At 42.5% G+C, this 22601-nt stretch overlaps 1 protein-coding gene across 16 annotated transcripts in view; it reads right to left on the bottom strand.

The window, feature by feature from the left end:
• The window catches only part of LOC122633697 (collagen alpha chain CG42342), an 88323-nt gene that overhangs the window by 45356 nt on the left and 20366 nt on the right, over positions 1-22601 (bottom strand). Inside the window, exon 1 of one of the 16 annotated variants that reach the window (XM_043821936.1) lies at positions 10914-11697. The exons of 14 other annotated variants lie outside the window; for them this stretch is intronic. In XM_043821936.1, coding sequence (XP_043677871.1) covers positions 10914-10941 — 28 coding nt within the window. In that variant the 5' untranslated portion in view covers positions 10942-11697. Of the gene's footprint in view, positions 1-10913; positions 11698-22601 lie in introns of those variants that run through there. One more of the 16 variants, XM_043821934.1, reaches the window with a different exon arrangement.

Genomic DNA, 22601 nt, shown 5'->3' with positions numbered 1-22601 from the left:
ATCACCGACGAGGATGTCCGTGTCGTGAAACGAGTCTCAAACTATTCGAGGAGTCATGCGTAAAGTAAAACGTAGGAACCGTTATGGAGAATGGCAAGAAACTTGCCACTTTAACATGGTCCGATGCGTTCGTAGCAAAGTTTTCCCTCGAAATTGAAGTTCCTCTTTAAATTCGATCGAGACTCTCTCTCTCTCTCTCTCTCTCTCTCCGATCGAGTTGAGCAAGTTGAAGTTTAGGACGTGGACGAAAAGCGTTATATCCTTTGGAGTTCCGATAAACGCTGCGTTACATACTAATTAACAAGAAATCATTGACGATACGATAACGTTTCAGAGACCGAGGAAAATATGAAATCCGCTATGCGGATATATCGAGACGCGTAATCCGCATGGCGCGCTCGGAAAACCTAATTACGTTGGCACGGATGCACACCATCGATCCCAGACCGAAATCCAATTTAGCTTGCGTTCCTCCACGGTTTGTACGTATAATCGTGGCGACGAGTAGGTAAACTACCGGATCGCTCGCAGATTCTATCGGCAAATCCGTTATGTCCTGATTGGAATGTCCCTCGTACTTAGATGGTACGTACACAGAGCCACGCCCGTGTAAGAATCTTTATCGGCGGGGTGGATCGACTTAAGTAGAATGTCATATCGGAATAGTCTTCTATTATCATTATCGTACCCATTATCAACGCTATATTCGGATATGGAAGTCAAGATTTAGAGCTAAGCAGAACGCGAGCTTCATGAAATTTGGAAGTAGAATTTGGGGGATGCCATTAATTAAGACGAATAAACGAGTTATTCAACTTGTCGGAAATATTCGTGTCGTATAATGTCATAGCAGCTCGTCATATTAGTTAACGGCATAAATATCGCTCGTGATCTCGCGTACGAATCGCGAATATTTCCTGAAGAAGAGATGGGGCGGAGGTGAGGGACAGAGAGCGAGAGAGAAAGAGAAAGAGAGAGAGAGAGAGAGAGAGAGAGAGAGAGAGAGAGAGAGGAGAGAAAGGTCTGGCAAAGTGATACGTCGAAAAGTATTTGCAGATCGAAAAGTACAGGCAAATATTTACGCTAGGGGTGATGCTAGCGTTCGGTAACGCTATCTGGTCGCGTTCGGCATCCACCAGACGTATATCACAATGAACTTTCATTATCGGCTGTTTATTCAATACCCACCGCTTTTTGAATAAATACATAAATTAACTCTAACGAACACATAACGATCGTATCACTCTCGCGACTCGGGAAGCCGTTCGTAAACCCTCGAAGCCGTCGATCGATAACTCGACTGTTTTCCAACGGGATCGATCGGATTTATCGTCTATCTACAAAGTGCGATTAATCTTGTCGAACCTTTGTCGCGAATTAATTGCGCGACGATCGATCGTATTAGCCTCCATTCTCTACGTTTACGTGTTCTATGAATACTACGTGGCAGCTACGACGGGAAGAGTAACGAAGAGGCCGAGGTAAATAAAAATAAAATAAAACGAAAGGGAGCATCGAATGAAAAACAGGTAGAAGGGATCGTAGGAAAATCTAACAAACAATTTTTCGCTCGGTGCACTCTACATATTTCGTGGGTCGCGATACGGACGTGGATGGAACGTAAAAGAACCGATTCAATTCCATAGTATTTACGTTGTACGCTAAAGCCGACCTCATACCCTTCGACCTCATCTCCTACGAATTTTCTCTCCGAGCGATCTCGCTAAGACCATGACCCGGATTTTTCTCCATTACACTCTACGTCCTTGCAACGAACAAAAAAAGTGAAAGAAGAGAAAAGAAAAAAAGACAAGAGAAAAGAAAAGAGACAAGAAAGAACTACTATTGAATTTTAAACGACACGAAGATTGCACGAAAAAGACGATCATCTCCAAGTAATACTTTGATTACTTATTAACTACATTACGAAGGAACAAGTCTAATTGAGCAATTATCCTTGATAAGGCGTATTACAGGTAGCCAGGAGGTAGCAAACTCTTGGCACGAGACGTGCGTGCGGAGAAATGCTCGGCAAACGTTCGTTTTACGGTCGAGCTTAATTGTACGACGGAAGGTATGGCTTTCTTGTCGCGATATTATGTTCCCTCGACGTCCCACGCGTTACTCGGCCTGCTAGGAATACCTATGGATAACTTCCATTCCTTCCTTTTCTCCTTGACGTTATCCTTCTTCGTTTCTCTCGCCATTTCTACGGCATATCGCACCTTCCATTCTTTTTTTCTTCTTTCTTCTTTTCCTATTCCTTTTTTCTTTCTTTCTTTTTTTTTTCTTTTTTTTTCCCTTTCTTTCCTTTGGCCTTTTTCCTCTCTTTTTCCTCGCAGTAAATCTCAGGGGTTACCATTAGTTCTCCCTGCTATTGGATCCAGCGCACGAGCCGTCCCCGAAAATTCCTTTCCGTCGACGAGAAAATCTCCTGGATATTTGCGATCGTTCGCTTTTTCCCTTTTCTCTTTTTTTTCTTCTTCTTTATTTTTCTTCTTCCCTTTTCAAAAGTGTCGCAACATAAATCTTATACGTACACGGGGCGAGTCAATATTTTGACAAATTGTTGGACGATATATATATGATTTAAACGACTCGAAAACAACGGCTGGTCCTCTCGTAACAGCTCGACCGATTGGATGTCAATAGTTTTTCTCTCTTTACTCCCTCTCCCTTTTATATCTTACGCGCCTTCGTATTTTTGCGGATTTAACGGGTCGCGTATATTTATGTATATAGGATAAAATATGTAATACCATATTCAAGCGCAATGCATTCGTCTGGTCTGACTTGGAAAATAACGAAAGTACTCCGACACAATTTTCATACGTCCGTGTACATTTCTCCAGTCGCGGAAAACTAAGCGAGTACTATAACTGCGACTCGCAGATATTTTTACGACAAAGACGAAGGATTTACCCTTCGTCGGTCCATGCGGATCGTTACTTTTAAAAAGCGACTACAATCTGCTTGAAAGCGGGAATTTCATATGAATGCCTGATGCAATATTTTCTGCTATACGAACTCTCGGAAGAACGACGACGTTCTATAAATACCGAATCGCTTTTAACGTTCTTTTCTTTTTCCCTTTTCTTTTTTTTTTTTTCGTTTACACAACGAACTTTCAAAGACATCGAATGAATATCTTCGATGACTTTAACTAAGAAATTGAGCTTTTATCGAGGTATCCCGATTTTATTTCTCCAGCTTCCACCATTTTTCTCATTTTTTATCTTATAAAATTTATCAATTTACTTTCTGGAAAATTTGCTTTGACATCGAACATATGACGCTACTCCTGGGCTCGAGCTACCCATCGTAAATCAACTCCGAGGAACGGCGTAATATCGTAATCAGAAGGAAACATTTAGGCGAACGGACGTCCCTTCCTTCTCTTATCTCTTGTCACTCTTACCCACCTTCGCGATTTCTCGCGAAAATCCTTTAGAATTTTGCTACACCCACGTTAGCATTGCTCGCTCCTCCTCACCCATTATAAATGCTTACTCCGCGGTTAAACTTGAGATCTACTCTAGCTAGTGCAGTCTACATACCATTATTCACCTTTTACCTGCTGCCTATTCGTTTTCTTTTCAGACTTCTTTAACCCTCCGGGGTTCTGCCTGTCTCGTTCCTACGAAATACGTTCTTTCCTTATCTCTTCGAAACACCATACGCTCTGTGCCTCCGAGCTATATACTCGAGTAATTCTCCTTTCATTATTACAATCATATCTGCGTTCGTTTACTTTATTTCCCTCTTTTCAATCTTTCTCTTTTCCTTTCTAAAATAAACTTAGAATATTCTTCCATCGATCGAACGAAAGAAACCCTCTAAGTTTTCGTTTAATTATGAAACGGACCTTTCAACAAAAAAAAAAAAAAAAAAAAAAGAAGAAAAAAAGAAGAAGAAAAAATCAATCTCCCTAATGCCTTTCGTTTATACTTGAGTTCTTTCGCCTTCTCGTTATAACCAACCAAACTTTTGTCCTTTTTAAGTTTCACAGGTTTTCTAAGATCTAACGATCCCGAGGGACGTTGCAAGCTTTGAAAGCACCGACGTTACCTCTGTGTCCTCGTTTCACCCTCGGCATCTATCTCTTCTCTCTGGCGCCGGCATCGTGGGCGTACGCGCGTCTCTAGACATAATTCTCAATCTCGCCACACTTCAGCTACCTATTAACGAAGAGGAAGGGAAGGAACACCCGGACGATCCACGCTATACGCGAGTTCCTCGAGAGAAATTAGTCCGCAGTTGTCGAGGGAAGTCTTCCATGACTATATCGCGCGAAATTGGTTTACCCTTGCGCGACGAAGGCATCGATGCCTTAATTAAGCTTCGTACGACGCTTCGAATTATTGCAGAGGGATAGAAGACGAAAAAAAAAGGGCAAGCGAATAGTCTCGTCGATATAAAATATAATACGCGTGCGTCATTATTTTTTAATAATATATTTCGACGAAGGATGAAGCAACTCGCGTTCGTCTTAATTCGCGAGGGAAAAGAATAAAAAATAAGATGTGCGTGTGTGTGTGTGTGTGTAAAAGAAATGAAAAAAAGCGAGAGGCCGAAAAGTCTAGCGGTCAAACACGACTCCGTAGATTTTAACTGAATCTTCTCGGTATATAATTTATTCGAGAGCTGGATGAAAAGAGAACAGCCAGTGCCTGGCACTTCCGAGAGCCAGGAAAAAGAGCGTTTTACGCGTGTTACGCTTCCTCCCTTCTCTCCATTCCTCTCATCTAGCGACCCAGCACGTTCGTTCTTTTTAATAAGCCGCCGCTTTTGATGTGCTCACGCTCGCTTAGGTCCTTGCCTCCTCGCACATGTGGCTAACTCACCTCCTATGCTTTTCGATCTCTCTCTCCCTCTCTCTCTTTTCGCGAGCGAGCCAGTAGAAAAAAAATTCGGCAATATCAGAAATCGCTTTGAAGCCACGCGTACATCTCGGCAAGACTCTCTGTCTCGAGTTTTCAACAATTTTTGAATTCGAACGAAGAGAACGCGAGAATTTCCAACGAATGGACGAAATGTTATTCGTTCGGTACCCATATAAAATACTTCTTTGTATCCTTGAAAATTTCTTTTTAGCTAACATCGTAAAAATCAAAACGCAGCGTTTATATTTATTCGAAGGCGCGAACGTATTTGTCGAAGAGCTCGTTTTTATATCTCTTTTACGTGGACGAATGGCAAGCTTTTTGCCAAAGTAATTCCTGCTTGACGAATCGACGAGTCGCATTTAATTCTCGCCTTTTCTTCTATCAGAGAGACTCGACGAAAGCTAAATAGAGAATTCAACGACGAACTCCGAGTCTGTACGTTTCCGTACGACGACGAACAATCGTTCACGTGACAATGGTGGAACGGTCGTAGTCCTCGGTGAAAACTATTTCGTATGTATTCAAAAGAGCAAAGATAAAGCAAACAATGCAACGGCAAAACAGTATCCGGTGCATCGAGATGCACCGCAAAAGGGATGTCGCCGAGCCGACGCGGTGTGACTCGATCGATCGATAGATACAACGATAGAGTTTAATCTCGTCGTTCGGAAATGGAACTCTTCTAACGTCGCTCGATTAAAATCTATGCTCCCCTTTTACATCCTTTATACGCTGATCACTTTTCAGGACCAGAGATGATCAAAGATTTTCACGTTAAATCGAAACTCGAACGAAACAAAGAAATCGTATCCAACATTCTCAATCAAATTTTTGATGGTCGTTGAATTTTTCGAAAACGTTAAACCTTCTAACGCTTACTTACAATTGCGATAGACGTAATAACTATTACTTGCAGGTTTACATGGGAAAAAGTATATCGGCCTGGTCAGGTTTTCGTTCGACCTATAAACTCGTACGCTTATACTCTATGTATTTTATATACTCCATTTTAAAACAGAAATTCGCTTTCTCGTGAGTCCAAAGAATCGCAAAAGGCGGTTCGAAACGCGTGTTCCAAAGTTTACGATCGGTAGGTACTTCCCAACGGGCGGCGCTGAGCCGAGCTGAGCGGAGCGAAGTCGAGCGTGTTCGTCCAATAAAACGGCCGTGTGTGTGTGTTTTTGTGTGACCTAAAGGTGTACGTAGGTGTCTTTAGGAGGGATGATCGTTGGGCGCGAGCAGATTTGCCTGACACGGTGCTGCGGCAGCACCTAATAAAAGATGATAATATATTGTATGCTTCGTTCGAGAGACGTCCTCGGCAGATGGAGACTGGGAGGAGAATCTGAGACAAATAGACATCGAGATCGGTGAAATTTAACACCAGAAGGACTACGCCCTTTCGCCCCCCTGCGACGATAGAACCGGTCATTTGCTCGCTTCGCGATTATTTATGAGGAATCTCTTCTCCTCTCGGGCTCGCTCCTTTTTTTTTGTCTCTTTTGATTCTTCTTTTTCTTTTCTTTTTTTTTCTTTTTCCAAAAGGAATAAAACATCGTTTGGTCAAAGGTCGAGGAGTTATCGTCTCTTTCGAATCTTTTTATAAAACGATAATCGAACGAAATTCGTATTTTATAATTTTCTGAAAATGAAATTATATGAAATAATAATAATCAAATGAAACGACGCGTTATCCGCAATGAAAATATCTCGCGTGGAACCACCAGTCGGAATGGTGTGACTACCATTTGATACACATCATTAAAAGTATCTATCGTATTGAAACATTGCGTGTTCTGTAGCGAATGGCTTTTAAAACGTATAACGATAGCGGACGTACGCGTGACATTTTTCAGAGTTCTCTCTTTGAAACGAACTCGGTAAAGTCGTGGAGATAACGATAAATAAACACGAGAGCGCGAACTCGGACGTTATTATCGGGTGTGACTCGTTTAGTTTTCGAATAAGCGTGAGAGGTCGAGTTCGGTGTCTAGTTCGTTAGAAATAACAGGGTTACGTTGGTCTGTCCATCGCATTTCATTGATTTTATCTTTGATCTTTAGATCGTATTAACTTTTCGAATTTCACAGCTAACATCGGAATTCCTATACTATATCTCGCTTAGCATCCGTACTTTGGTCCAGTTAAACCTATCGATTAGTATAGCGTGTTTATCGAAATTTTCTCGGTAGAGGCAATTTTCAGAACTCGTAGATAGACTAAACAACTCACCCACGGATTGTTGCATTCAACGGGAACTTGTTTCCTCCTTTGAAAGTACTCAAAGCATACCAATAACCTCGACGATCAATCACGAAAGACGTTGGTTCGTAAACTTTGCTACGTATGTGTACTATAAAGTCAAAGTATCTATCGTATAGTAAGCTTCGCATAAGTTTCGGGCTTGCAATAATCTTTCTCCAAAGATCTACGTACTTGTCGCGTTTTGATTAACTTCGGGTTTAGGAGGGGATTCGAGTCGAAGGCGGAGGGAGAGAGAAATAGAGGGGAAGAGAAATATATATATATATATATATATATATATATATATATATAGAGAGAGAGAGAGAGAGAGAGAAATAAATGAAAAGAAGAAAAGAGAAGGAGCGACACCTTGCTACGGAGTTATGATATATGCATCGAGATAGAAGAGGAGGATTAGCGAGCGCGACAGGACGAGCACGTTGTTACGTTCTCGTAACTGTACGAGCATCCACCGGCACTTTCCACGGACAGGTAGGATTATCTTGATTCTACGTTACGAGCTCGGTTTCTCTCTTTTTCTCTTCCTCTCTGAAACGTTTGAATTCTACCTTTCCGTTCGTTTCACGATGCCGACCTTACATCGAAACCCAGCAAAGTCACTTAACGTCGAACGTCTCGGTTTAAAGTCGCGGAACGTCTCCGGAAACTGGGCAATAAATTGTCGAGATAAGCGAATACGTCCTCTCTTTCTATCGAGTTCGAGTATTCTTAAGCTCTTACATACCTGTATCTAACGTTTAATCCGTGGCACGACGACTTTCTCACAGTTTCGTTCTCCTTCCTTTCGTTATATTATTTTACTCGTTCCGATAACGCCAAAGTCCTAAGCTGTTATTTCCACGTAAACTTCCATGGAATTTTCTATTCGGCGTTGAACGCGATTACGCGGCCAATACTTTAAAGAATATACGACTCGTTTCGACGACGTTCGCGAATAGACTGACTTCGGTCGTCCTTGTAAGGTAACGACGGAAGAAATATCGGAAGGTCATGTTTTGTATATTTAATCTTAGACGTCTTAGAGGTCGCGTATGTACGTACCGTAGTTGTAAATAAACGTAAACAATGACTCGAGCTACCATGTATACATTCTATTTATTATTTGATTACTCATCGTTGTATTATTTTCTCAGGACGTAATTAAGATTGAATTATAAAACGATTTGCTAAAGCTCTCCTTGTGATATCTTGGACACTCCATGCATCTTCTCTAACGAGCATCGTGTATGTACATACACATAACGTGATCTTCGATCGCGTTAAAGTTTATCTCGATATAGATCATGTTGACACGTTTCGAACTACCGAAATTATGTACTTTCAAGCTCGACGACGAGAACTTAACATAATGCGAACGTTATTCGTTACCCGCGTTGTTGTAATCGTCGCGAATGTAACGAGCTTTCGAAGGAGTACGCTTCGAAATTGGCTGAATAACTGAGTAGAGATAAGAGCGTTAATAAACGTGGATTCTCCGAGACGACTTAAAAGCACTCAAACTCCGATTACACAGTGCGTCGAACTTTCGACTTCTTCTCTCTCCTTGGTAAAGGACGGACAGAGAGACACGCGGAGAAAGAGAGAAGAAGCGTGCACGTGTGCGAGTGTAAAGTCGAACAGATAAAAGAACACACAATTTCGTTGAAATAAAGTTGAAACGGATTCAAGATCTTTTTATTTCCGAGAGATCGGTGGTTGGAGCCTTTGCGTTTTATACTTTTAGCGAAGGTTAACATCGATACGAATTCGTTATCGATCCTCCCAACACAGAAGCATTTTTGGGAGGGAAATCGTCGGGGCTATAACTAACTTGTTAGTCATCTCGCGTGCGAGTCTTTTCCTACGTACGCTTTTCATTTAACGAAGTACGATTGCCCCAGGCCTGCCGTTTCTCCATACGGTTCCGAATTAAACCATGAAGCACGACGATCCACCCTCTCTCTCTCTCTCTCTCTCTCTCTCTCTCTCTCTCTCTCTCTATAAATTCGTTCTCGGTGCCCGGAGCTCGCTTAATTAGGTAAATAAATTTTCCTCGGCGTCTCGCCTTTAGCTTAGTAGTTTCAGAGCGCAAATTGTCGATATACGGGCCGTATAATTAATTCTCAGCCACGGACCACGAAGGACAATTCGGTAAAGTTGAGAGAAAATCTAAAAGCGAAACGACGGCCATCGAGCATCCTACTTTCCTTCGTGCTTCGAAGCCAACAACGAAATTATACCGGCGTCTACCGGATGAACTTTATTCCCTTTCCTTTCCTTCCTACTCCTTATCGTTCATAGACGATAACGTACATTTAATTAAGTTCTCGATAGACGTCGTCGAAAGGTTTACTCTACGATTTTACCAAATGGAAACTATGAAACTTTTCCATTTGTTCCATAATATATGGTTTGAAAAATTGTCCTTTCCATGGTCGCACCATGGACGACGTCGTAACGTTAAGCGGATACTAAAAACTTTCCACTCGGTGCCAGTTTTCTTTTCCCAAGTCGTAGAAGAAGCAATATCCCGTTCCTTGGGAAGGGAGAAAGGTATCCTTAACGATACGATATTTTATGCAGCCTGTAAAAGGCCGAAAGGTTTCTCGGGTTGTGCGAATTAACAAAATAGAAAAGAAAAATGAATAGGTAATTGTCAAGTATGATATTCGATCGAGAAAGAGCGAGAACGATTATTACAAAAGAAAATAACAATACCAAAGGGAGAAAAAGGAGAACGTACGAGAGGAGCGCGTTAAAAGCAACGATCGTTACGAACGATTCGAAAGCCCTTCAAGGGCGTTTTCAGTCTCGAACGGTTAGTCACACCCCGCATAAAGAGTATGAAACTCGTGTCTCTCCCTTGACGCGGAGGTCCCGCTCGAGGTTCCTCCCTAAGTTAGGTGCGTCCGTGTTTATTCGAAGCTTCGTGGGTGGTCGTGAATAATCGTAGTCGAGTCGTCATGCTACTTGCGACTAAAAGCGAGACATGCTCTTGCATTCGCAGTCATTTGCCATTGCCGTTGGTGCTCTTCGAGGTTGCTCCCCACGTCCTCGTACCTGCAATGATGTTTTGGTAAAGAGCCAACGGTACGTTTGGGAACTCTAGCGCATGTTCCTGAATAATACACCTAAGAGAACGAAGGGCAGAACGAAGGTAGACGGATAACTATGAACAGGTAGGTATAACCAGAGACTAGGAAACGTATCAAAGCGAACCGATTAGAGGTATTTCCAGCGAAAGGCGTCTTTCGAGTTCCAACGTAATTCCACGCTAATTCCCTTATAATTCCCAGATACGAGAGGGAACAATAAGAGAGAGAGAGAGAGAGAGAGAGAGAGAGAGAGAGAGAGAGAGAAAGATACACACGCTCAACACGCTTTGATATCCTCGCTCGATCGAACAGATTTGTATGGATTTGGTTCGCTCGCGTCAAGTGTCTCGAATTAATTCCGCGATGTTAGCCAGGCTTGAGAATGATTTTGCATTTTCCTCTATAATCAGCAATTTTCTATTTAAACGAAGACGGATGTTACATCCGAGAGAGAAATTATATCCCACCGAGATAGAATCTCTCGCGGAAGAATCTTCAAGATATTTCTCATCGAATGATACAGTGGTGGTAGTACTCGTTATCCAGGGTTGGCTTTCATCCTGATTCTAGAAATCCTACGGGGCAATAAGTTCTCGATTGCCTTCTATACGGCTTTCGAATCGAAGCCCGGAAGGAAATCCGAGAAAAGTCGAGGAGAAACTAATACCGTCTTCTTCAATTAACTTACTTGCCGACCTTCTTCGGTTGTCCCGCATTTTTTCGACCTTCCTCTTACTTTATCTTTCCTTTTTATTATTTTCTTCGATCCTCTGGAAGTTCCTTTCCTGCGGTTGAAATTTCCTCGGACGTTAAACGTCCAAGAAGCGAACGAGAGTGACCATTTGCACGGGTCTGCTCATTACGGCCGATGTGGCCGTCCTTGTGGACTTGGAGAGGAAGAGAAACAGAGAGACAGAGAGAGAGAGAGAGAGAGAGAGAGAGATAAAGAGAGACGTAGAGAGGACGACGGTGACAGCGACGTTAAGGTCGCCGTACCGAGAAGTATTAAACGTAAAGAACCATCGTCGGTGTCCAACGTACACAACTTCGTTCGACTCGGTACGGCGCGGCATGGTACGTTTAAAAAGAACCCTTATAACTGCCTCGCATTCATATTTTAACATAATGGGGAAGCCGCCGTCGCTTAGTTTAAACTTCATTTTCCATGAATCGGATCGTTCGAAGCTACACAAGGTTCTAATTTTTCAAACGGATAAAAAGCAAATGGAACGAATATTCGTTCGAACGAATCAAAGTTTATTATCTCCTAGCAAATAATGGCAAATTTAGGAGGATCGATAACAGCAATACCATCGTTTGCACTTCCGTCCGAAGATTATCACGCTGATCGAGCGTAAGTAATTCTGGGGTGGGTTGCGAGCTATGGCAAATGGAGTGGGCAATTCATTAACGCGGCCCGCGTTCCTGAAATTCTACTTGGTTGTAGACGATCGTTATTCCTTACATTTCAGTGGTAACGACGTCAACCACCACCACCACTAACAGCTATAGCTGGGATTTCAAATTTGCCGCTTCTTCCGATTTCGAGCAAGTCGAGTCGAGTCGCTTTCTACCAGCGAGGAATGTACGAGCTTGGAAATGGAAAAGCAAAAGGAGAATGACGAGGAGAAAGAGGTAAGCGAGGAAGAGAAGAAGAAGGGTCCTTGGGATTCTACGTGGATGCACCGAAAATACCACAAGTGGATTAACGATAGAAAGATCGTCTCGCGAGCGTCACTGAGAAAAATCTCTTGCGCAAATTCTCCAAGTTTCTCGTTTAACCTCCGTAAATTCTTTCCGTAAGCTCGTTCGCAGTGTCTCTCGAAGGTGGGTATATATTTTTCGGAGGGAGAGACAGAGAGAGAGAATTTATCGTCAGAGTATCGCAGATTATTCGAGTATTTTATCGCGAAACGCAATTGCCCCTTGCTCCCTCTTTCCCTGAATTCGCAATTATACAAAGAAATCCCTTCCTTGGTTCGGTATCTTACGGCGAATAGATAATATCTTTGTCAAAGGGGTTAACAGGAGTAAAAAAAAAAAAAAAAAAAGAAGAGAGAAAAAAAGGAGAAAGTAGGAAAAAGAAGAGTATATTCACACATATAATATTTCCATTTATAACGGATGACGTTCGAAAGTGCTCGACAATAGAGTCAATGAACTTCGTCGAGGGAGTCGAGTCGGCTTCGAAGCTGGCATTCAATTTCATTGAATTCACGAGCCCCGTCGAGGTACGATCAATCATTTCCTTTCGAATCGAGCCTCTCTCGCGATCCCTTCCTGCCAATGTATACCTGGAGCTCCTCGTACATTCTTCTATTCGACGTTATCGCGTTTTTTCTATTCGCGTAGCACGCGCTACATACAGATGTTAAACGCAGATGGTACCGAACACCGTTCATCGGGTGTTACGACCGTCCCACGGCTATATAACTACATAGATATATTTCATGCTCGCGTATATATCTATATATCTATCTATATATATATATATATATATATATATATATATATATATATACACACATGTACACGTGCAGGTCCTTGTCAAAGAGAAGCGCATCGGGAAATGATCGGTTCTCGCGGTTTTTTCACGTTAAACGTCGAACAAAACGATCGACCAATAGCATTGGCATCTCTAATTGTTCTTTTCGCGTCGATTTCCAATTTTGTAAACGCTCCGGACCGTCCAACGCATTTTATTCTTTTTCTATTCCTCCCCCCCCCCCCACTCTCTCTCTCTCCCTACATCACTCGAAAAAACGATCGTTTATTTATTTATAAATTCAGCGGGGTTTTCGCGCAACATCGGAATACCGCATTCATTCGATATGCACGAGCTATAAACTGATTGTTCGTACGTCGATCAAAGACCCTTCAATTATGAACACTTTAATTTGTCGAACTGGAGAGAAAAAGTGAGGAATAAAAAGGTAGACGAATGTTCTCCCCGTATTTCGTGAGGCTCGAAACGGCCACCCGTATAAAAATCAATCTTACGAGCGAGCTCGTTGGAAACGGAATAATCGATTCTTCAACGCCTACGCACATCGTACATCGATAATACTTGGACGCCTTCGGAGATGCGTTGCGAAGGTAGAGAAGAGAAAGAGAAAGAGAAAGGGAGTCTTCTCGGTTCGTTGACTTCCGCTTAGCCCTTTCCATCTCTTCTTTTCTTTTCTCCTTCTCTCTCTCTCTTTTTTTTTTCTTTCGTTTCTCTCTCTTTCGATGCTGCTTCGAGCGCTGTTTACAGGCTCGAAAGAATCACCGTTCGTGGTACCAGCCGATGTTTGGAACGCGCTTTGTCCGAAAAGAAATTGTCGGAGCGAGGGAAGTACGCGTGGGAGACGGACACACTCGGAGAAGTTTGTGTTTCGCGACGCCTTCCTCGAGTTCGAGGAGTCGAGAAAGAACGAGAGAAAAAGAAAGAATGACATAAGAAGTTGGCCCTATCAAGGAGATACACTCTAGAATACGTTTCGTGGCTGTTTTAAAAGTCTGATAAATGAGGAACAAATCGGTTGCCCTAAAAGGAAAGACTGTCGAGCGAACTTGTTTTACGACTTGTCGCTCGGCACTCCGTATAAGCGGCTAATTCTGTCGTCGCGAACGAATACCACCGGCGTGTCTCTGCAGTCGGTATATATTCCTTTTCTACGACAGCAGCAAAAGACGTCTAATTGCGATCCATTGTGTCTCCTATATCCGCAGCTACGAACTAGTTTCTCATTCCTCGAAGGTACCCGATTCCAGTCGAGATAATGATCTCCGATCGAAGAGAAAATACTCTGGGAGTATACCTATTCCCCTGCGATAGATCAACGAGAGACACTTAATTGGGATTTATTACACGTTTTATCTATAATTTTACTCTCTACGCTTTTAGATTTGTTCAGGAAATACATATATATATATATATATATATATATATATATATGTGTGTTTGTATGCATAAATATCTACGCGAGTACCCGTGTCGATCGATCATAGCTTCCGGTAATTTATCTCCATCTCTTTGACTACGTAGGACAATCGCGTTGGAATAACAGTACGGAGGAGCAAAGAGGATTGAGATCAGACCTCGAGCGACTACCATATCTCTCCGCTTCCTAACAAACACTTGGATATTCCAATATTCTTAATGAGAAGGATGGTTCAACGTCGTTGTTCGACCGCGATTAGCTCTACCGGATAGTCGGTCCATTGGCTGGCTGGTCCAAGTAGATAGACAACTGGACTGATATATTCTCCTGTTTCGTAAAGGTATTCCAATAATATCTCGATAAACAAGCAAAGCTCCGAGCTCTTCTCGTCGCGCGTCTCAGCAGGGTTCGTGCGAGAGATCGAGCGAATGTGAACGACGACGGCAACGGCGACGGAGTTTCGTGGTACTTTCTGCTCGAGGAATTTCACAAACGAAACCAATTTCCCGTCGAGCCTTGCTCTTTGCTTCCCGTTTCCCCATCCTCTCTCCCACTTTCTTCCACGGCTTCGAGCCCTAGACGTTACACGAGACTCGATACCATTCCAAATTCTCCTTCCGTTCTCTGACGCGGCAAGTAGTAGTTCCTGGCAATCGGTTTTACCCCTCCGAGCCGATGTTTTGAGCCCTTCGAACGAGGCAACGTGGTTAAAAATCAACGTTGATAGGATTCGACTATTCGGGAGGAACGGTAGACGAAAAAGGATTATCGGATGTGAGCCGGTTGATAGAAGAGTAGTCGGAACCGTCGCTCGTCGGATTTTTCGCACGAAAGAGAGAAAGAATCTCCATTGTTGTTCGATTTCTCTCTCTCTCTCTCTCTCTCTCTCTCTCTCTGCCTCCCCCTCCTTCCCATCGATTCTCGTCGAACGACTGACGCGAAACGCGATTTCTTGGGATTAAGCCGATTTCCTTTCTCCTCTGTTTATTCCTTCCTCTCCCCTAATTCCAGATCTCTTTTAACAAAGATTTTTATCCAAGGATATTCCAATCGGAGAATCCTATCGGCGAAATGTCCGAGCTTTCGAGAAATCGATTACACCTGCCTCTTTGAAAACTGAAATTCCGTGAAATCGTTTTACCATCTTCGAACGAAATAAGTATCTAATAGTTCGAACTCGTCACGAGATATTCCCGAGTTAATGGGAGACGGCTGTAATTCAAACTCTTTCTTTGAGAAGGAAATTCATTAAATCGCAAATCGCACGAACACAACGTCTACGCGAGTATGCATCTCCAGATTGCATTCCCTTTCTATCTCGCTTTCGCAAAGTGGGAGAAAAAAAAGGAGTAAACGATATTATATAATTCCTATCGATTGAAACAATAGAGGATAAGATTGAAAGGGAGAGGAAGGGAGTCGACGAAATGGGAAAATAAGGAAAAGGGTGTGTTCGATCGGTTCTCTTATATTGAAATTCAAAGAGACACGCGAGCGTCGATGCGGCTAAAAGCGTTCGTAGGTAATAGCAAACTGTGAGACTCAGGGAGGCTCAAGACGACGAGGAGGAAGGCACAGAGGTCGGCGCGAATCGATATATCGACACGGGCCATTTTTTTCTCATCTATAAATAGCCAAACTGCGGACACTAGGTTCCTAGATTACGTAGATTATATATATCTGTATATGTATATATCACCCCTTGGCGAAAGGGGTGTAGGTATATACACCTGGCCTCGAATAGATTAGAACGTTGATTTACGATCGCGAATACGACTTCCCACGCGTTCTTCCAACGAATTCCGCTATTTATACCCCGCTAAGATGTATAACCGCGAGCGCATCGCTCTCGAGTAAGCTTATAGGGACTATAAAGTTCAGGGGAAAAATCTAACTCCTTCGAGATGCGGCTATCTACCTCGCTCGAGATCCTTAATTTGTCTTTACGGACGTCGTATTTAATTCTCCACGTCGGGGCTACGTCGAAGAACGAGTGGCTTGCCCGCGTGATTTACGAGGAGCGGAGCAATAAATATACCCGTCGCTTTTTTTTTCTACCAAGGATAATTAGCCGAGTCTACTTTCGACGTAATTATCCTTCGAACGGTGAACGAAGGAGCCGTGCTTTGAGAACGGAAACTTATCGAACAATCGTATCGAACGTTTCCGGTTGCACCTGTTTGTCGAATCGCCGTGGCTCGAAGGTCCAAAACCCATTTCACGAATAATGTCCGTATTACCCTTGCCTGATAGAACCGATAGGCTATCCTCCTCTATAATAGGTATCATGAGTAATCCCATGTCTCACGAGAGGCATCTACCGTGACCCTCGAAAATTGAGGTTGCCCGTTGGACCGTATTGAGGCGAATAAGGCCGAGTAGCCGAGACGATGCATTGTCCTACGATTTAAGCAGATCCGGAACGATCTTAAGATAATGGCTCGTGCGCCTAAATTCGAGCTGATGTCTCGTAAGAATCGTCCATGCTCTCCTTCCACTCTACTCTTATCTCCAACTCTGCTCTTCTATTTTCGATCAGAGTACAACCGCACATTTCAATTCATCGAATTCATTAATACGTTAGATCTCGTTAGAAACTAACGAGAGTTATACGATATCTTTCTCTCTCTCGAGCTCATTAACATAGAGAGCAGGCGGTGGATGGGACTGACTCTGATGACGATAGAAAGAGATAAAGCATTGACTGAAAGTGCCTTTCAAAATCAGTGATTCGAATTAGGATAGACGGTCCATTATGGATGACCATAGTGGCAATCAAGCAGGTAATTTTGTATTCAATATCATGTAAATGACACGACTACGACGAGGATCAGAGGCGAGCAAGAAAAGAGGGCTGAAGAGGAGGGAAACGAGTACGAAGAAGACGACTACAGTAACCATTCGTTCGATCTGTCGCGACGGGCAACGAGTCACGACAACATTGTACGGCTATTCTCCGACATATACACGACGGTCTTCGACCTGTAGCCTGCCTTCCAACGGGTTGTAGAGAGACAAGAGAACGGGTGAGAGAGGGAGAGGGAGGGACAGAGAGAGAGAGAGAGAGAGAGAGAGAGAGAGAGAGAGAGAGCAGGCCGTAGACAGGCCACCGAATCCCTTGGACTTTACGCTATCGAGGATAAAGGAGGAGTGGAGGGAAGAAGGGTGGTCTTTCCTCCGGTGGTCGTAAAGATGGAAGGAAGGCTGGTGCAACTTGTGCCAAAGGTGCAAGTCAGGCAACCGAAGCGTTCTAAGGACGACGAGCTCGAGGAATCGCGAATGTACGCAGCCCGAAACACTCGGCTCTTCTTCTTCTTGGCATCAGACTCCGTTGGCAGCATCTCCTTCTTCTCGTCTTCGTCGTCTTCGTGTCGTCTTCGTGTCGTCTTCGTCTTCGTATTCGTCGTCCTCTCGAGCATACTCGAACTCACTCATATCATCTTGGAGTTACAGAGCGGAACGGCTGATGAGAAATATTCTCTCTACCGGGCGAGTCAGTGTAAATCTCATCCTCCTCTCTTTTTCCTTCTCTCTTTCTCTCTCAGCTTTTCTCTCTTAAAGCTTTTAGGATACTCTTCTACTACGTGGTAGGATAAGTACGTGCAGAGCCAAGCGGTATTCTCGTAAAGCCTGCAGAATCGTCGGTACCTTCAGTCAATTTGTACACAATGGCCGAATATTAAATTTTCACGAGTAAATCTCGTAACTTTAGAAAATAGAATGAGAGATGAAATTACGAAGGATGTATCGCTCTTTCTAATCCCATATCGCCGATCGTCCTTTTGCTCCTTCCTCCAATCTTTCCATTACAATTTTCAAGGGATACCCTTCGAGAGATCGATTACCTTGCAAACGACTTCCGTCGCAATGCATTCTGCGGAAGGTTAAATATAACGCGATCGATGAAGGCTTATAAACCCTTATCGACGAGTATCGATAGGTAAACGACGATAAATGTCGACCACCGAGACATCCTCCAGGCAACTTGAATATTAAATCGCGTGTATAGGATGTACTCGATAATGCATCGACCAAGTTAAGTAAATTATTGATGAAACGCGATTTTCTTCGGATAGGTCGTTTTAATAAAGACTTAGGCAAAACAAAGACTGTTACATATTAATACAGAGTTTAAGAGATTGCATCATCTCAGGAAAAGAAAAAACTTTGATTGAATTTATTTAAATTGTTAATGTCGTCACGGCGGTATCGCATCGATTCGATTAAGAAGAACTACACGGAGTATCTCGGAAAATTCTTTAGGGTCAAGGTTATCCTTCTTTACGAGCCCGGGATCATGTTATTGGAAGAATTCAAAGATGTTCCAATGTAAATGACGACAAACGTGCTGAGATTCGCTATAGGTAATATGAAATATTCAGTAGGACGATGCAAAATACCGATCTCTCGAATCCTCGATTTCTTTACACCTCCGAGAGAGATCAGAATTTATCCGACTGTTCAAAAAGGACCTTTTCGAATTAATAGCGTTCCTCACACTTTTAAAGAGATATAGAAAGAGAGTGAGTGAGAGAGAGAGAGAGAGAGAGAGAGAGAGAGAGAGAGAGAGAGAGAGAAGGAGAGATCAGAGTAAAACGAGAGTTCGCAGGAAAGCTTTTCATTCGTAGCGACGAAAGAGCTGCTAGTTAAAGCGATCTTTAAACGACACTCTCAAACTTTCAAGATTAATAACGACAATTTTTTTCTTTTCATTTATATATTACCCACGCGATACTCTATCGCGTTCTAAAGCATTCCGTCTTGGCGCGATTGGAACGTTTAAGAAAATATTTATCTCAACGATTTAACTTTAATGCGAATGAAACGATCGAAAGAAAGGATAAAGTTGGTATTACGAATCGTTAACGAAGAGAAGATGAATGGTATCAACTCGAATTTCACGGCTTCCTCAGAAAATATACCATTCCAATTTTCCCGCTCATTTGCATTCATTAATGCTGATGAATTCCATTTCCCAGTCAATTCTCTCTCTCTTCTCTTCTGTTACTCTGTTTTAATTGACTTTATTTTTGCTTTCTTTATCTTATTGCATTACACTTACGCGGTGCCCTCTTGGCAACAATAAATTCTCCCTGTCTCTCTCTCTCTCTCTCTCTCTCTCTCTTTCTCTCTCATATATATTTTGCATATAAGCAGGTCAAGTACGGCGTCCCTTTTCATCCGAGAAAAGATCTACTTCGGAAGGTGAATACAGAGGCACGTGCGCTGTCCAGCCGTTCATCGGGATTCGATCGATGATCGCTCGAAGCGAACCGTTCCAAGGGACGTGCGAACGTTTATCGTGTGCCTGTGTATTACTGTCTACGTCTACACTCTTCGTGGTAAGTTGTCGCTACGACGCGCGGGAGGCCCCAGTTCCGTCCTCGTCCACGTAGATAGGGGAGATATCGTCGTATTAATCGAGAATCCGGTCTAGAATGCGTTACAAAGCGTTCGATCGGATTAACCGGCTAATATGCGGTCTATAATAATAATCTCGACGTAATAACGTGCTATTACGTTCAAGGATCGCTCCCGTACCATATAATTTCGTCGCGCCTTTCGTGGTCGCACCCCGACCGCCGAAAGGGCCAAACCCAAATCTACCTTTCGCACGTTCTCCTTCTTACCGAAGGAGAATATAAAACGAGCCTCGAAACACATAGCACTACGAAGAACGAAAGATGGAGACGACGTTTGAAATACTTTTCAATTTCTTCTCTTTTTTCTTCTCTTTTTTCTTTCTTTCTTTTTTTTTCGTACAACCTTCCTTCCTTTTGAATAATTAACGATTACGTCAAACCTACCGAAAGTTCTCGCAAAGTGGAAGTTTTGCGAGAAAGGATTACTTACGACGTGTAGTCGGAGGATCGGTTTTACCCTTTAATCTCGTTAATTCGTTATAGCTTTTTCGAGATCGGCTTCTAATAACATCATCGAGAGAAAGAAAGTGGTCGATTCGTTTTTCTCCGATCGTTTCACCTTCCTCTACCTTTCTACGTTTAACATCGGAGCCACTTTTAAAAGCCCGTTCTCAGGTATGCGACGATAATCACTTCGGTCCTATCCACAAGTGGTAAACGTGCGCTGGCCAGACACATTTCTCGACGCGATTAAGGGCGACGGTGTGCCGACTACGATGAAGATAGCGCGTCGCGTTGTTTCCCTTTGATCTCACTACCGGAACGACGATCGATACGTTCGAACAAAGACTTTTTCTTTTTTTTTCTTTTTTTTTTTTTTTCTTTTGAATTTTATCTTACAATTTTCTTTACAAAGAAAAAAAAAAAAGAAAGGCTAACGGGTTTTATTTCGTTGATCGACAGATCTCCATTAATTTCTCATGTTCATTCTTTTTAACCGGAGAATTTCTTCGAGAATATTATCTCATGTATATCGAGCCATGGCGGCTGTGAAATACTATCAGCGCAACGAAAATTCTTTACATACTGCCACACCGAACATTACCCGTGTATTCGGTAGAAGATTACACCGGTGCGTGGGTTGCTGCAACAGAGGTCATAAAACACAAGGGTATTTCAATCGCTTGATCGAGAGAAAAAGAGAGAAAGAGAAAAAAATATTTTCAACAGAAACTTTAGTTTTGTTTTATAACGTTTTATTATCATTTTACTAGCCGATGGTATTTGTAATTGAAAATAGTCGCTATAGTATAGCGGATAGAGAAAGGAGAGAGAGAAAGAGAGAGAGAGAGAGAGAGAGAAGAAGAAAGACCCACGCGTCGACGAATTAAAAATTCATGTTTAATGCGAGAAGGAAATATAAGCCGAGGTCATAGTGTAACGCGATGCGGTCATATAGCCACACGGGCAGGCTTTTAAGGTTCAAAGTGCGTACGTTTTACACAACGTATATTTGCTTTGTAGATTCTCAAGAGCTTTCTCAGTTTATAGCTATGCGTACTGCATTTATTGCCGTCCATTTATTACGGTAGCATTACCACATTTTATGTTACTTCCGGCTCTCTAACCACCACAAATCTCACGCATCTTCTTGCACCATAAACGCATATTTCTTTGATATTACCTCTAGCAAGTCTTTGTTCTACCGAGCACGCGTTCTTAACTTATTTTAATCACTGACTTCGAAACTTCCGAGTTATTTTTATCGCGACTCCACTCCTAACGTTTGTGTAAACCATCCAAACTTAGCCGAGAAAACAGAAGTGTATCATACTCGAAAAAGATTCGTATTTACGTTATAAACATGTCATTGGTGGACATAAATTGCCCTGACGAATATAGAAAAGTCAGTCTCCGCGTACTAAATTTATCTCATAAATAGTGGTCGATGGGAAGGGATGGCAGGTAGAGTAAATAAAATCGATTCTCGAGTTAATTAATTTTGGTCGGACCAAATCACATCGGTCGAAGAGATAAAAAGAAAAGAAAATAATTAACGAGGCAACTTCGACGAAACGTCTATCGATATGGCCTAAGTAAAATACTGAAAGACGTCCAAGATATTCTATTATATATACATCCTATGCATCTTATCGCGAAGCAGTAAAGGCGATAAAATCGATTCGTCTCGCGGCACATCTTTCCATTGAAAAGTGGAGATGTTGTATCTCGATCGGAACGAATTCCGCTCACGATTCTTCGATCTCTCGAGGACAGCCATTCGTATAGTTCCTATCGTAGACGTCGCCGTCGTCTTCTTCGTCCTCTCGTCGATGCGAAAAATCACTTAACCAAAGATCTTATCGACGTTGCTCATCGAACGGACGTTGCCAGGACAGCAACGGACTCGTTTCTTTCCCGAGATAAGAATCCGATTTCGAGGAAGCCGGAAGAGTGGAGCGAATGCTACGCGCGAATTCTAATATCTACCTCAAGTAAAAGATAAAACTGTTAGGATTCCTTTCCAGCTTTTCTATTTGGCTATATCTCATTTCAGTAGTCATCACTCATTTTATATATACTTAAAGCTTTGGATGTATTCACGCTCAAGATTACGTTCTTAGTTCGAACATACTTTATAACGTCGTTATATCTATTTACTTTTATTACACTTTCTCTTGGTATTTTCTAATTTAGATCTTGCACGTGCTCATTCTAACTCCTATAACTATATATTTCCAGTTGATAAATAGTTAACTATTTATCTATCCTTCTCTCTTTTTTTCTTACTTTCTTTTCCAAGTATCGAACGTGTGTGTGCAGTTAGTTACTACTCTCGTTTGTCTTCCATACTAGAACTAACATTCTTCGAGAGGTTCTCAGGAAGTAGGATGCTGAGATCTTAGCTCATTAGATACGGACACATAGCTGGCTCTCGACGAGACGACGACGAAGACGACGACAAAGAGAACGACGACCTTCTCTCCCCTTCTTGAAATTAAGCGCCGATGTTGCCGTGGAAAAGACACCCTTCGAAATTTCTAGCCTACTCGCAACGCTATAGACCTTGTCCCCCATTCCTTCCTTTTT

Source organism: Vespula pensylvanica, chromosome 13, assembly GCF_014466175.1.
Source record: "Vespula pensylvanica isolate Volc-1 chromosome 13, ASM1446617v1, whole genome shotgun sequence".
Lineage (NCBI taxonomy): Eukaryota > Metazoa > Arthropoda > Insecta > Hymenoptera > Vespidae > Vespula > Vespula pensylvanica.
The sequence above is the reverse complement of the archived record's forward strand: the minus strand, read 5'-3'. Positions and strand labels throughout refer to the sequence as shown.